Below are 15,517 nucleotides of genomic sequence, written 5' to 3' on the forward strand. Positions count from 1 at the left end.
CACGTTGTTCTGCTGCGTCCTAAGCTTGCCCGGATGATTTAGATATCGGTGAAATCGGTGACGGCGGTTCGGAAGAGTGAGCGTGCACCGTCTGCCTGCTCCTGTAGTGGCTACGTGTAATTCTACGGGAAAATGGCAGATAGAAAAAATAATAATGCTTCCAACACCGGTTCAAACTTACTGTTCAGCGGCGCTCCGGAGTTTAACTTCAACCTGCCCTTCATGCCAGTGAGCCAGGCCGGCGGTCCGGCGGTGCTGTCAGGAGGTGAGACGGAACCCGGAGCAGGGAACTGGTCAAACATTAGCCGGGGTCGTTAGCAGCAGGCTAAGCTAGTGTAGTTCCGGTGCTGCAGTCAGCTGTTTTCTAGTGAAAAACCCCAAACTGCAACTTTTGTTGCCAAACGATTAGACTAATGAAACATGTCGGGTTTTGGTCTAATATTTCTCTGTCTGGTGGTTTATCGAGTGGCGCATCGTCATAACACTTTGGATAAAGTCTTGACATTAGCTGCAGCCTTCATCCATCATTTTAACTTTTGTATTTTTCAATTAAAAAAATGAATACAATTACAATTAACTATACCCTGTCATAAAATATTACGTTTAGGGGGTATCATTGTGATATTATCCATTTATTACAGCTGACCACTGAACTGCCAGATCAAAATAAACAACTTCAGTGGAGCTACTTTATTAATATGCTTTATCCCGCTGTGAACTCATGAATATTGATTTTTAATATCATTGTAGAATAGTGACCATCACAAAACTCAGTCTAGTGTCCGATTTGAAAATATCAACTGCAACAGTGTGAATAAATTAACATTAAACTGCATTCAGCACTTCATCTGCAAGTTGTCACAATGACCAAACAAAAACAGAGTTAAATGACAGGAAATCTTATTTTGTTTTGTAATAACTTTTCCCCCACATTCACTGATAACTTTATATATCCATGCATGTGATCTTGAAGCAGATCAAGCCACATTTCATGACACATTAACTCAGAAGGCCAGAAGATATCCATGACATTCACAGGACCTATTCTGTCACATAAAGAAGTGACTTGTGTTTCCTGAGTGCTTATAGCAATTTTTTGGAATCACATTTCCTTACTATATATAAAAATAGTAGACCTAAACAAGCTGGCCTGGTTCTTTTTGCTCCTTTCCAGTCTGTCTTCTCTCTAGTTGTCTTATTTGTGTGGCATTTGAGATCTTTACTGACCGCTGAATTACAATGTAGGTACAGTTTCAGTGAGGTCAGATGTAAACATTTCAGTACAAATTGATCCATGGAAAATATCACAGACACATTTTACTCTCCCCAGGTGCTTCAGTCTGAACTGACTATGAAGTGAGCTTCTCGAACCACACAATTAGTTTTGCAGTTGCTTACTGAGATGGAGGAGGTGACTCCTTTTACCTAACAGACTGAACCACTCTGCTGTCCCTAGTGTTTCGGCGTTGAGCGCCACCCAGTAGAAATGTTAATGCCTCACTCTCATTTTGCCGTCCTTCAGAGGATTCCACTGATGTTGGTGAAGAAGACAGCTTCCTCGGTCAGACCTCTGGGAATGGACCACCGGCCTCCACGTTCAGCTACTTTTCCAGCCCCGTGACCAGCAGCGACCCGTTTGCCGCCATAGGCCAGTCGCCGTGCCCTCCCCCGGCGCTGTCTGCGGCTCCGACGACTACAGGACCCGTGTCTGTTCCCAGCAGTGTCAGCATGGCTGCTCCACCGCCCGCTCCGCCGGGCTCTCAGATGAACCCGGCTCCCCCAGCGTTTGGGGTCTCGCCGTTCCAGAGCCCCATGGGGCGTCACACTCCCCCGCCAGCCATGATGACGCCGCCGCCCCCTCAGATGCAGTCACAGAGTCACAACCCGTACCGGCACACCCCCTCCAGCAGCAGGGCGAACCCCTATATTCCAGCTCCGGAGGTCCTGCCGCCGCCAAACACGCCCCAGCAGAACCCGTACTCCCTCGGCGCTCCGCCGCCGACCTTCTCCATGGCAGGACCCACATTCACAAAGGTGCCTGGAAGGCTGTTATTGTCATTTCTTGTTTGAGTTATTGGAGAAAATAACTACAATTATCAACACTAACGTGATTTTCTGTCTCAGCCGCCTCCTACACACATGCAAGGGCCTCCACCTCCCGCCACCACTGCTGGCGCCATCGTTCCTGCTGGTCCCATGATGCATTACACCAACCTGTATGAAGCAGTTCAGCCCCACTGGTTCTTCTGCAAACAGGTGGAGTCAAAGAGCGTCTGGCTTCCTTTCAGCATCATCGACTCCCTTCAGCTCGAAGAGACTTACAACTCAGGTGCGAGAGTTACCCGTCCACATGTGGACGTGTTGATATTCCACATCGTGACCTGAGTGTGTCAATGATTTTTGGGTCCCTTCAGTTCAACCAGACCCAGAAAATGTGATCGTACGTACGGATGGAGGCCGTTACGACGTGCAGCTTTACGACCGAATGCGGACCGCTGTATACTGGGAGGAGGAGCCTACGGAGGTGCGGCGCTGCAGCTGGTTCTACAAAGGAGACACAGACAGTCGCTTTGTCCCCTACTCTGAGGAGTTCAGCGAGAAGCTGGAGGTTTGTCTTTATGGTCCAAACTCCTTGAGGCACTGTTGAATTCCAGGAACACTGTGTTCCACCCTGCAGCGTTTAGTGTCTGTATTGAATCAGTGAAACTGGTGTTTGAATGACGACATGTCCCTGAACTGTTCTTCACTTCAGGCAGAATATAAGAAAGCTGTGTCTACAAATCAGTGGCACCGCCGGCTGGAGTTTCCTTCAGGGGAAACTATCGTCATGCACAATCCCAAGGTAAACGTTTGTCTCATAAGTGTTTTTTGGCGGCCTCCTGCTGTGCGATTAGCAGGGAGCAGCTGTTGATCTGTGGACTCCTGCAGGTCATAGTGCAGTTTCAGCCCTCCTCCATGCCTGACGAGTGGGGCACGACTCAAGACGGGCAGACCAGACCCAGGGTGGTGAAGCGAGGGATTGATGACGATCACGACGAAGTGCCTGATGGTATCAGCTCAGCTCGGCTTTGGATACCAGGATGCATGCTGACGGCACTGACGTTTCCATTATGTTTGATTCTCTGCAGGTGAGCTCGCTACGGTGGATCATCTGGTCTTCATGGTTCATGGCATCGGTCCGGTGTGTGATCTCCGGTTCAGGAGCATGATCGAGTGTGGTGAGTGTCTCTGCTGCGGACGTCCGGGCGACGGGATGGTTGTGCGTGGAGTAAACGAATCCAGCGTGTTCTCCGTTTCAGTGGACGACTTCCGTAACGTGTCGCTGAAGCTGCTGCACAGTCACTATAAAAAGTCTGTGGACGAGCATAAGATCAGCCGGGTGGAGTTCCTGCCTGTCCAGTGGCACACGGCTCTGCACGGAGACGCCACAGGCGTGGACAGGTGAGGCGGGGGTGGGGGCTATTTCTACCAATTATGTCATCCTGAGCACAATACAACCGAGACATTATCCAATAAGGAGCTACAACTGGAGCAGCTGCTAAACTGGTAGCCAATTATGTAGTTGTTAATAGTTAGTTGAAGTGAATAGAAAATAGGGGAAGAACTGCACTCCTGCTCATTTTCTTCATGTTTCACAAGACAAAGAAGCACACACGTTAGGTTTGACTACTTTTTTGAAGCATCGACTGAAATTCTTTCTGTCTAGTGAGGCAGGAGGTCATGTGCAGGATTTCTAAAACGATTCCAAATGAAAACGTATTAGTCCACAGTATGAGACTGATGAGGAAAGATTCAGAATCCACCCTGTTAAAAGTTGTTGGATTTATTTTAGCCACCTTGAATTTGAAACCGTGGCGACAGAAAACTGTTTTGTTAACAAATGACACAGAAGAAGTAAAATTTAACAACAGTGTGAAAGAAGATCCGATGTGCTATGCTTCAAAATAGAAACAATTGACAAAGCCGGGCCGTGTGGCTGAGAAGAAGTGTGATTCAGACACGGATAAACATCGTTTTACACCCATTTGTTTTTAACTGGCTTTGATTTAGAGCAGCAGGACAGGATCTGTGGTTTCACTCAAAACACCCGTCTCCTTCTTCCAAGTGCATAAACAGTTTTATTCGATTCCACAGGAGCTTCCCTCTCAAGCGCTCCACTCTGTACATAATGCTTGTTTGTGTCTGTAGGCGGATAAAGAAGATCACCTTGCCCAGCACTGGACGTTTGCGGCATTTTACCAACGAGACGCTGTTAGACGTGCTTTTCTACAACAGTCCCACTTACTGCCAGACCATTATGGACGCCGTTGCATTAGAGATTAACCGCCTTCACGCACTCTTTATGACGAGGAACCCAGACTACAGAGGAGGAATATCGGTGGCCGGACACAGCTTGGGTAACATGAAGCACTCCAACTCCGCAGCTTTAGCTTTAAAACATCATTATTTTAAGTTTTTTCTTCTTTTTTTTTTTTTGTAATTGTGTATCTGCAGGTTCCCTCATCCTCTTTGATCTGCTTTCAAATCAGAAGAACGTCTCTCCTGCGCCGGCCACGCCAGCCGTACCGGTTTCTAACGGAGACGCCCCTCAGGTCAGACATCGGCCAGTTTGAAAACTGTGTCCTCAGAATGATTCTGCGTCGCGCTAATGTAAATCCGTTCTTATTCCAGGCGGCGGCTCCTGCCACACAAACGAATCCTGCCGCCGCCGCCACACCTCCGGCTGTGGAGGAGCAGCCCAAAGAGGACGGGGACGACGTCCAGGACTTGTCTGCCGTCCTGCAACACTTGGGCCTCTCTGATTACGAGAGCACCTTCGACGAGGAAAAGATCGACATCGAATCTTTTGTAAGAATGAAAGTCACCGACAACAGATAAAACACACGGAGTTCGTGAGGCAACTTGATTGTTTTCTATAAAACTATCACGATCTCCTTTCAGCTCATGTGCACGGTTGATGACCTGAAGGAGATGGGAATCCCGCTGGGTCCCAGGAAGAAGATCGCCAAGTTTGTGAAAGACAGAGTGGCCAAGCAGGTGCTGAGCTCGTCCCTTGAGAGCATGAAGAGTTTCTCACCACATCCCGTTCACCTGACGGCTTGTTTGTCCCGCGTCAGGCGGCTCAGGAGAAGAAAGAGGAGCTGAAGGAGGTCGGTCCGGCGGAGGCGCCGCCACCTTCTGCTGACGTTCACCCCGACTCCTCGGTGAAGAAGCTCCCGGTGGGCAAAACCGTCTCCTCCGTCCACGTCGACTACAACTGCTTCGAAGTCGGAACTGGACAGGTGAGGAAATCCAGCGGCCGCGACGACAGAAACTTTCAGTGAATCCCGTCCGACGTCCGCTGACGTGTCTCTCCTCGTCCCGAAGGTGTCGGTGGTCTATCACTCTCTGGACTTCGAGCCCGTCAATTTCTTCGCGCTGGGATCTCCCATCGGCATGTTTCTGACCGTCCGAGGCCTCGAGAAGATCGAGGAGACGTACCAGCTGCCCACCTGCAAGGGATTCTTCAATATCTACCACCCGGTAGGCAGCTCTCGCTGTATTTATGGCCAGAAAGAATCACTATCAGTTGCTCACAATGTCAAAAAAATCTTGGAAAAGAATTACACATGAGTTTTCCGAGGGTGTGAAGTGAAGCAAGCTGATTTTCTTTCAGTTGGATCCAGTCGCATACAGGATCGAACCCATGATTTTGCCAGACGTGGACCTGAAGCCTGTTTTGGTTCCACATCACAAAGGCAGAAAGAGGCTTCATCTGGGTACGAGTCTCACAACGCAGCAGGCGTCCCCTCACAGACAGCGAACACACTGGACAGGTCATGAGACACGCTAAGGACTGACATTACACGTCTGCAGAGGAGCCTAAAATAAGTAGATCATGTTGTTGCTGCGGTCGGGCAACAAAACAGTGATTTTTCTGTTGCCACGTCACTCCCACAACAGAGTGGTTGTTTCAGTTTAAGCATAAAAATATGCCTAAAGTCGCTGGTTTTTCCTCAATCTGGTGATACTTGTGTTGGAGTGTCAGAAGCTGTTTGTGAGTAAAAGGTTTAACTTGACGTGTCGTCGTCTCTCAGAGCTGAAGGAGAGCCTGTCCCGGATGGGCTCGGACCTGAAGCACGGCTTCATCAGCTCCCTGAGGAGCGCCTGGCAGACGCTGAACGAGTTCGCCCGGGCCCACACCTCCACCGCCCAGCTCCAGGCCCAGCTGGCCATCGTGGCCGACCAGATCGAGGAGGAGGAGAAGCAGCAGGTGGCAGAGGGTGAGTCCCCCCCCCCCCCCCCCCCCCCCCCCCCCCCCGCTCCTGTGCTTTCGGCGCCGTGCGGCGCTTGACGAGCCTTGATCCGGTCCGTTACAGAGCACAAGTACCCCGACAGCCCCGAGCCGCAGAGGGAGGAGGAGCCTCAGGTGAAGATCGGGATGTTGAACGGAGGGAATCGCATCGACTACGTCCTGCAGGAGAAGCCCATCGAGAGCTTCAACGAGTACTTGTTTGCGCTCCAGAGTCACCTCTGCTACTGGTACGAAACGGCTTCAAAACAACGCCCGTGTGTTCAAACCTGACCAGATCATAGAGATTAACATTGAACAGATGTTGAACAGCTGCGGTCCTAAAGTCTGGCTTGAATTTAAAGCTTGACTCATTTAAAATATTAACTTTTAAGAATGAAGCCGTTGGATTCAGCCTCATCGAAACCCATTTTGTGTTTCAGGGAATCTGAAGACACGGCTCTGCTCTTCCTCAAGGAGATCTACAAGATCATGGGAATCCATCCAGAACAAATCACACATTAACAAAATGAAGACAAACTCTGTGAAACCTTCTCATCAGGTTTATTTCCTGTCACCTCTCCTGGATTTTGAGTCTATTTTTTTTCTTCTTCTTTTATTTTCTATTAATGTAGTTGACTGTATGCAGATGAATAATACAGTTGTATTAAACCATTTGTCTTAAATTAAGAATCATACAAATGAGCTAGTGCATTTACAGACACTTGACAAGTTTGGTCGTACATTTTTATAGCATAAATTATAGAACTGTTCAAATTTAATTAAAAAAAGACACACACACAAAAAAAAAAACCCAACCCACTTATGTATAATCGGATGCAAGTGTAACAGAAGTAATGACACAGGGGCGGTGGATGCAGCCTTCGGGAAGTTTTATTTCATGGCCAAACTTTGAAAATAAATCATTACACCTCGCTCATCCTGCCGTCAGTCGTTCTGTGAACCGCTGAGAGGAAGACGCAGCGCTTCGGAGACGTTAAGGCTATCTACAAAACCATGGATTAAAAAGAATGAAGAGCACGGGACGAACCGCGAGCGTCCTGACAGCCGGAACAGCCTCTCATTATGAGAGGGGCGATAAAGTGAAGAAACCAGCAGCTTCTAAAACATTTCATGTTACTTTAGGCACATATGATGACCGTGTTCGACTCCCACGTATGAAACGAAAGAACGATATTTACAAAGGCGACTGTAACATTCACTCTCAGTCCAGTATCAGGAATCGTAGTGCTCTCTGCGTACGAACGACACTTTATTTTATTTCTAAAGAGAATAATGCTGGTCCTCACAGACCTGATATTAGCGCCGCTGCATGCTCCTCGCTCAACTACATGCTTCTCTGGTAAACTCCCGTCATCACAACATAAAATACATCACAAAATAAACAATAAGGTCCCTTTTTTTATCACTGTGCTGCCAGCCTCTGAAATATATAAATAGTGTGGGGAAAACACGGCTGTTGCTTTAATGTACTGTCATGATTGAAAGATTAGAAACCGTTAGAATTAAAATCCAAAGTTAGAAATCAATGCAAACTTGTGAAAAAGGTGCAACTTTTTACTAGTAATGTTTTCAATGTAGTTGTGTTTTGAAGCCTCTCAGACGTGTCTTTAATGACATTTGACCTTTAAGGGATCCAGAAGTCATGGGACTGGTTCTGGGCGAGGCGTGGACGGCGGCTTTTGGACAGCTTTACGTTTTAGAAGTCATGCCCGACATGCTCTCCAAACATCGCGCCGTCGGCTTCTGTACACGTCTAAAGTCTCCTTCGCCGACTTGAATATTGCTCGTTGGTCGACTGGCGGCTGTAGCTCCGCGGTAAGATTCATGCCGGGCTGTGAAGTTTCACATTGATCGTTTTTTTTTTTTTTTTTCATACATTCATTTGTCTGCAGCTGTGTGGCCAAATGCAGAGGGGTCCGTGTAAACATGTCTCTGCAGCGCCTCACAGTGGTAGCGTCCGGTACCTGCTCAGTCTGCCGACTTGTTCTTGGACTTGAAGGCCTGTTTCTGGAGGTGGGCCTCGATCTCCTCGCGGAACACCAGCATGCCCAGGTGGGAGTGGGACGCCTCGTTCATGGCCTTGGACTGGATGCACATGCGGTACTGCTCCGGCGTCAGCTCGTCGGCGCACCGCTTCTTGTGCCACAGGTGGAACAGGCCCGACACCGGCGTCCGGATCACAATCAGGGCGCTCCGGAGGTACTTCCGGTACAGGTGGACGTCTTCCACGCCCCACCCTTTGACTTCAAGGTCAAAGCCACCTGTCAAAGAGGAATCCAGCAGTGAGACGCCGCCTCCAGATACCGGCCGGTTGGTTAAAGGACTCAAAAAATGTACTCCAAATCACTTAAATTAAAAATAGAGAGTAGAGTTCCAAAACCACTGCGTCTAAAATCCCCACTAAGTTTATCAGATCAGCTCGTCCTTTCAGTTTTCCCTGATGAGGTGCAATTCTATTTATTGCTTTGAGTTAACCGCCGCCTGCAGGCCCGAGAGCCACGGAGTGTGAAACACTGCAGGCTGTGGCGGACATGTGGGCAACAACAGACACAGGAACCTTCTGCTGCAGACAGAAAGCATTTGGATTCAACATCAGAAGACCAATATTACACTAGAACAAAAGAGAAAAGAACTCTGCTTTCATTCCAAGGTATTTCCATCTGGATCTGATACGGTTCAGAATATCAGAATTCACCACTTTCTGTTTGAAGCTACTCATTTTCCTTGTGAGCAAAAGGTCTGAAACAGAGGAAGCTAAAACTGGATAATATGAATGAAATTCAAAGTTAGGGTGGAAAATCTTTGGATTAACTGCGTAAAGCCTGTGACATGCTCACATCACAAAACCTCTGCACTTTTGTTTTGATGCTTCTTCAGGAATTCACTGCAGCTGTTTGTGTTGCAGAGTTAACTCCCTTCTCTCTTCTCTTCAGCAGATAAAATGTCCGATGGGGCTTAAAGAGATTGACAAAGCCAATCAAAAACCTCGTGATGGATTAACTCCTTTGTGTTCGGGGCCATTGTCTTCTGGAAGAAAGGATCTCCCAGTTCAGTTGCATCAGTGACAATTCAACAGACGAATGATTTGTTTCTCTAGATGTCGGAGTTCATTGTGCCGCTGTCAACACGTGCAGACTGATGATCCTGTCCCGTAAGAAGCTTTACAAACCCGAGTCCTCCAGCGTCTTTCACATATGAGTTCTTATTTTACTGATCATGGGCAGAGTCTTTCTCCAAACTCTGGCATCTAGCCACATTGATCTGGTTCTCATCAGCGGTGAAACCTCGTCAGGCACGTCTCTAGAAATTCCAGCATCGACATGTACACCAGTGGCTTCTTGATTATGAAATGTTCCAACTCCTGCTTGTTTTTTCACCCGACAGTGCAAAGCCTACACAGCTTGGATTCTGTTTTGACTGATATTTGTCACAGAATCATAACTTCCTTCTTTAAAATGGTTTTGTTGTTTATTATGAAAGGGAGAGATCTCACCAATATTGAGGAAATCGGAGCGATACTGACAGGTCATCCCAAACCCAAAGTCTCTCCAGAACCCAGCGTCCTTTTTGTGAATCTGTGAAAGCAGACGTAAACGTTAAACCTCGAGCTGGAGAACGAAACCAACTGTTATCCATTTAAACCACAGCTGAAAATCATGAACACAACTCACCAGCTGGAGTTCAATAGGTGGAGGCGACTCGAAATTTCCATGGACGATGGCGGGATTGTACAGACTGAACACCACTGGATAGAAGACTTTCTTGTCTGCGAAACAGAAGCGGGACATTCACAGAACTTTAGCTCAAAACAAAAAAAAATTGATATTTTAGAAAAGAAAAAAAGATCTTACTTGGAGAGGCCTGTAGACGACATGTGTTGAGGAAGTCCAGTGTGAAGTGGATGTCCACGTCACAAAAAAACATCAGCACGTCGCCCTTCTTCCAAGCGTGAGCGCCAATATCTAGACCCCGACCCCGGGAGAACTCCTCGTTCACTGGGATCAGAGTGTAATTGGAGAAATTCTCCTCCCTGTGAAGGAACAAGCTCATTTAATCCAGGTCGTAGAGGAGGTTTTGGAAACGGGCAGACCGCTCGATCAAATCAGGTCAAAGGACAAACCTCGCCATTTTTCCTAAAGATGAAGTCACCTCCTCCAGGCCTTTCGCTCCGAAATAAACCACCGTGAGATGAATCCGTTTGTCCTGCTGGATGCACACCTCCCTAAAAAAATAAAAGAAGAATGCACCGTGGGAGTAATTAAAGCTAGTAATAAAAACGCTGAGAGGAGCATGCTGGGTCATGTCAATCAGCTCTTAATGGCTTCCTGACTCATTCTCACCTGAAGTTTTGTAAGAACTGGGTGAAAGTTTCCACCCTGCCCGACAGCGGCACGATGATGTTGATGATCACGTCTGAAGTGTCTACAGATGTGCTCCTGACTTTCATTAGCGGACCGAAAGGCCTGAAGAGCGTGACGTGGCGGAAGCTGCTGGACTCCTCCTTGGCGAAGAAAAGCTCGTACAGAGTCCCTTTGTCCCGCTCCGTCCTGTACAGTCCTGCCAGAGAGCAAAACGACGCCGGGCTGTGGAAACACCGCTTGAAGACCGTTACCGGCCCGGTCTGGAATGGTGTGTCTTACCCTCAACGAAGTGATTGTCTAGGTAGGTGGTTCTCTGCATGTCGTCCTCCACGCCGTCCTCCTCGTCCGGGTTGTTGATGATGTCCAGCGCGGCCTCCAGGACCTCCACCAGCTCGTCCCGCCGGTCCTTGCGGACGGGCTTCTCCTCGGGGTGCCGCGTCAGCCCCATCTCCAGCTGGTACACCTTGGAGGAGGTGAAACTCTCGAACGGCACCAGGGCGTACTCGCTGGGCAGTCGCGCCCCCGTGTTGACCTCGGCCTTGTCGATCTGGGAGTGCAGGTACTCCAGCAGATCCCCCGGCTCCTGGTCTTTGTTCTCCACCAGTCCCTGCAAACCCACCAGCTCCTTTTTGTCCTGCAGGAACTTCAGCTTCTCGCCCATTTCCTGGAGCTCCTGCTTGAGCTGCGCAATCTGGCGCTTGAGGCTGGTGGCCCGGTTGAGGTGGCGCTCCTCCTGCTCCTGCAGCAGGGTGAGGTAGTACTCCTTTCCGTAGGACTCCCCCACCGGGCCCGACAGCGTCAGGCCGACGTCCGCCGGCGGACTGCACTCCAGCAGGTACAGGAACAGCATGAAGACCAGCAGCAGGAGGAGGGCCAGGAAGAGCCAGCGGAGCCGGCCGTGGAGCAGCAACCCCCGCCTGGGCATGGCGCTCTCATAAAAGCTAGAGCTGGCAAGTCAGCATTCCCCTCCCCGCTCGGCTCACATCACTCACCCAGGCTTCAGCACGTCATCCTTAAGACCAGGAAGGCCATTTGAGTCATTTTGCAGCAAAGATCTTGATCTTTCTATCCAATGTCTCAGTGTTTTCACACATTGGTTGTTTCTAAATCCATGTGATGATTATCTGAAATCCACAATAAGACAAAAAAAAAAGTTAACATTTTCCCCTCATTGAACGATTTATACTCAGTAAAATACTGTGGAGGAAAAGAAACTCATCGGATGATGACACTTCATTCCACAGCCTTGAGTGTGAAATGACAACACTGCTAATTCACCTATCAAAACAGCAGTTATATGAATTCATTGTTGAATGTGTTCAGATCGCTGTTGACAGACAGAGCCTGGAGGAATTGGAGGAGCTAGCACAGCGGCTAGCTCTCAGCCAAACAACAGCAGAGAGGAGAAAAGCTGGTGGGCGACGCTGATCAAGCTGCAGCGGACGCTGCTCGGCCCCTTCCTCTTCTCTTCACACTAAAACGCTGACGTGCAACCACAATGTATATCGCTACTGAATCAGTATTTTGTAGTTTGGATTCAAACCAGATAATTTGTCCCATCTGAATAAAATCTAGGTGTATATTAAAGAGAACATTCATCATAACCTCAGTAACAATACGACGTGTATTCAACCTGAGAACTATATGATGCAGTTATGCGTGTAAAGAGCACCACAGGACTTTCCTGCTTTCAAACAACAAAGAAAACAAGCGATGGAAAGGTATCCTCCTTTGTTGAACTTTAATTAAAGGAATTGTTTGGGACTGAAACAAGCGCAGCGTCCCAAAGCATTTCATTTACTGCGTGCCAAATAAAACATTATCTCAGCAAGCCAAACGACCAGTTTGGAGGCTCACCAACAGGCTACGGAAATCCCACACATTTACAAAAAGACTTCTGGTTAATACTTCACTGCTACTCCACAGAGGGAAACTGCACCTACAGAGTTTTAGTAGTGTCTGTCCCTTCGACCAATCCTGCACAAGCGATTCTTAAAGGTCACGTTTTATTCCATCCCAACACAACCTGTCCTCACAATCATAAATCCGTCTCAAGCAGCTGAAATGAAAACCAGCAGGACTCTTTAATCCAAAGAGCCAGAACTTGAAACACCAGCTACAAGATTGCACAACAGCTATAGTAGTTAGTCAAACAAATGGATCGATCCTCTTAACAGTGTATTTCTGTGCACTCATAAAGTCAACTAAACTCTATGAACCTGTCAAAACTGGCTTGTGTTAAACATGGCTTTCTGTGATGACTACGTACACAAAATGTCTTTACTGCTGTCAAACAGCTTTGAAACTGGTCAAAAAAAGAGGAACAAGTGGTTTGGAAAGGTTGTTTTCTTTTTTTAAAAAAAAAAGTACTTCAGAAAGTGCTTGTTACACAGTTTGCTGTGCATAATTCACCCGTCAAGTTAAAAATAATGCTTCGCAGAGCCTTTACTTAATTTGGTTGCATTCAGTTTTATTTCTACGGTGTCTGTCAAATATGTCACAGTCACTTTTACAGAGAAACCCTCACAATTAAGCATAAGAGGCAGCGGAAAGGAAAAAAAAACAGAAGAAAATCGTGGAACCAGACTCAGAGGAGGATGCTCTCTGCAGAACCAGACTCAGAGGAGGATGCTCTCTGCAGAACCAGACTCAGAGGAGGACGCTCTCTGCAGAACCAGACTCAGAGGAGGACGCTCTCTGCAGAACCAGACTCAGAGGAGGATGCCTTCTGCAGAACCAGACTCAGAGGAGGACGCTCTCTGCAGAACCAGACTCAGAGGAGGATGCCTTCTGCAGAACCAGACTCAGAGGAGGATGCCTTCTGCAGAACCAGACTCAGAGGAGGACGCTCTCTGCAGAACCAGACTCAGAGGAGGATGCTCTCTGCAGAACCAAATCTGGTGTAGGATCTATGAGATGCGCTCTTCCCGCAGTGTGGTTTGGGTATGAGAATGATGATGGGTATGAGATATGCTCTCTGAATTGCTACAGGACACAACAGAATAAAATGAAGGGAATGTTTTAATTACATCTATGAAACTACATTCAGCGACAGAGGAAATAGTTTATATTGCTGTTGGGAGTCAAGTGACTGGCAGCAAACCAAAAAAAACCATAAAATCTTGTATTCCTGACTAATGACTGACTGTGCTGACAGATTTCAGATAAACACTCTCCTTTTGGTGTCTATGAATCAGACTCGGTATCATCTGAAAGATGACTCCCTGCGAACAGTAAATTATTCCTATTTAGTTTTCAGACGATAAGTGGCCGCTTGGTGGCTAATTCACGCTCATCTGCAGTTTCCTCGTTTCCTTTCTGTTGACAGCCCATGTCAGCCTGTGATTAAAGAGTCTGAAGCTTGCCAGTGTTGTTTGGGGAGCTCTTGTGAACCCTGATTGTGAAATCTGAACAGCGGATCTGAGCGTCGTTACGCGGCTAGCTTAGCGACGCTGCCTGCTACACTCCGCTTGCTGCTTTTCTACGCCCGCCAGGCAGCTCGCCGGTCGCTCGAAGGAAAGGAGGGAATGTTACTCACCTTATCCGACCTCCGCTCATCCCTGTCCCGGTTCAGAGCGGCTGCTCTAGGTATTGGAGGCGCGGCTCAGGCGGCTTCTGCCCTGAAATGCCACGGCGCAAAGAGAAAAGAGTAGGCTGGATTCTACTTCCGGTTCCAACTGACCAATCAGAGCAGAGCTGAGGAGTGTCGTCATCAGGCACGCTGAGCCCCCGGTTCATAATAAAGACGTTTTATTCAATCTAAACTATTATTTTACTGGTTTAATGTTTTTATAACTCTGGCATTGATCTTATTCCGAAACACTTTGTGGGACTTTCATAGTTTGTTGCCTTTATCTTGGTGACACTTTTTTATGTATTTGTTTGTTTATAGCTGGCAAGGCAAATGTATTTCATCAACATTCAGACACTAGGCATTTCACAGTGCTACTTGCAAAGAAATTAAAGAAAAACATTAAAACAGAGCAATTAAGAAAGACATACAAAGAAAAGTAAGTGCAATAAAAGCTTTATTAAGATAAAGGCAATATAATGAGTAAAATATATTGTTTAATTAAAGGCTGAGCAAATGATAATGTTTAAGTCCTGATTTGAAAGAAGTGACAGTGTCAGCAGGAAGTTTATAGAAAAAAAGAGAGACTGTGACATCAATCACAGGCAGCCAGTACAAAGACTGAGCTCAGGTGTGGTGTGCTCCACCCTCATTGTGTTGGTGAGGACTCTCGAGACGTGTAAACACACCATTACAATAGTCCAGTCTGCTGAAAATAAGTATTGTTAGGTCACAAATCCTTTAATTAACAATACTGGCAACATGTGTCAGGGGGTAGTGAGCTGATTTTTGTCTTGATGTGTCCGGGCAGCCAAGGTCACTGTCTGAATGAACAATACACATACAGTTGAGAAACCAGTCATTGACATTGAAATAACTTTCTTTTTTTAAAAGGGGCTTGCAACAGGCCAACATTGCTTGAAATGAATGCCGTTTGTGTTGCAGAGTTGCAACAAGACTTAAGAGTCCAGGGATTGAATGTTTCAGATATTGGGAGTGAGAGGGGGTGCGATGGGGGTCTATAATCTCTGTACCCCATGGTGGAGATGTGTGCTGGAGGGACAGTGACTCCGACATATGAGGATTTTCCGATCAGTGATGATACACTAGCTGACATCTCTGAATTGAATCAGCACTGATATGACCTCTAACTGTCGATGGATGCGGCTGTTGTCACGGCGTAAACAAGGAAATGTTCCCATCAGTTTCTAATTTTGGTGATTCTTATTTCAATTTCCTCTATTAATTCTCATTAGGACTGACATGTCTGGAGCTTATCCCAACAAACGG

General features: G+C 47.3%; 2 protein-coding genes across 2 annotated transcripts; one reads left to right on the plus strand and one right to left on the minus strand.

Annotated features, from left to right (window-relative positions):
• The first annotated feature begins 80 nt into the window (after positions 1-80).
• On the plus strand, positions 81-7,185 carry sec23ip (SEC23 interacting protein). Its single transcript, XM_030106010.1, has 18 exons — positions 81-265; positions 1,523-2,034; positions 2,125-2,329; positions 2,415-2,608; positions 2,753-2,842; positions 2,929-3,049; positions 3,129-3,218; positions 3,300-3,441; positions 4,189-4,397; positions 4,495-4,592; positions 4,672-4,848; positions 4,942-5,037; positions 5,118-5,282; positions 5,368-5,523; positions 5,657-5,759; positions 6,078-6,263; positions 6,360-6,522; positions 6,715-7,185. The coding sequence occupies exons 1-18, from the start codon at positions 133-135 to the stop codon at positions 6,794-6,796; spliced, it is 2,922 nt and encodes a 973-aa protein (XP_029961870.1). The 5' UTR covers positions 81-132; the 3' UTR covers positions 6,797-7,185.
• A 905-nt stretch (positions 7,186-8,090) lies between these two features.
• On the minus strand, positions 8,091-14,321 carry csgalnact2 (chondroitin sulfate N-acetylgalactosaminyltransferase 2). The gene is made up of 8 exons (XM_030106012.1): positions 14,195-14,321; positions 10,936-11,780; positions 10,636-10,852; positions 10,416-10,517; positions 10,147-10,325; positions 9,967-10,061; positions 9,789-9,870; positions 8,091-8,556 (listed from the first exon to the last, which is right to left on the minus strand). The coding sequence occupies exons 2-8, from the start codon at positions 11,579-11,581 to the stop codon at positions 8,264-8,266; spliced, it is 1,614 nt and encodes a 537-aa protein (XP_029961872.1). The 5' UTR covers positions 11,582-11,780; positions 14,195-14,321; the 3' UTR covers positions 8,091-8,263.
• Between the last annotated feature and the right edge of the window lie 1,196 nt (positions 14,322-15,517).

The sequence above is a fragment of the Salarias fasciatus genome, chromosome 13 (genome assembly GCF_902148845.1).
Source record: "Salarias fasciatus chromosome 13, fSalaFa1.1, whole genome shotgun sequence".
NCBI classification, from domain to species: domain Eukaryota; kingdom Metazoa; phylum Chordata; class Actinopteri; order Blenniiformes; family Blenniidae; genus Salarias; species Salarias fasciatus.

Coding starts and splice junctions, on each gene's coding strand:
- sec23ip (XM_030106010.1), top strand. CDS start 133: ATGGCAGATAGAAAAAATAATAATGCTTCCAACACCGGTTCAAACTTA. Junction 2,330..2,414: donor CGAAGAGACTTACAACTCAG/GTGCGAGAGTTA, acceptor GGGTCCCTTCAG/TTCAACCAGACCCAGAAAAT. Junction 6,264..6,359: donor GAAGCAGCAGGTGGCAGAGG/GTGAGTCCCCCC, acceptor GGTCCGTTACAG/AGCACAAGTACCCCGACAGC.
- csgalnact2 (XM_030106012.1), bottom strand. CDS start 11,581: ATGCCCAGGCGGGGGTTGCTGCTCCACGGCCGGCTCCGCTGGCTCTTC. Junction 10,326..10,415: donor TCTTTAGGAAAAATGGCGAG/GTTTGTCCTTTG, acceptor GTTCCTTCACAG/GGAGGAGAATTTCTCCAATT. Junction 8,557..9,788: donor CTCCGATTTCCTCAATATTG/GTGAGATCTCTC, acceptor CCTCTTTGACAG/GTGGCTTTGACCTTGAAGTC.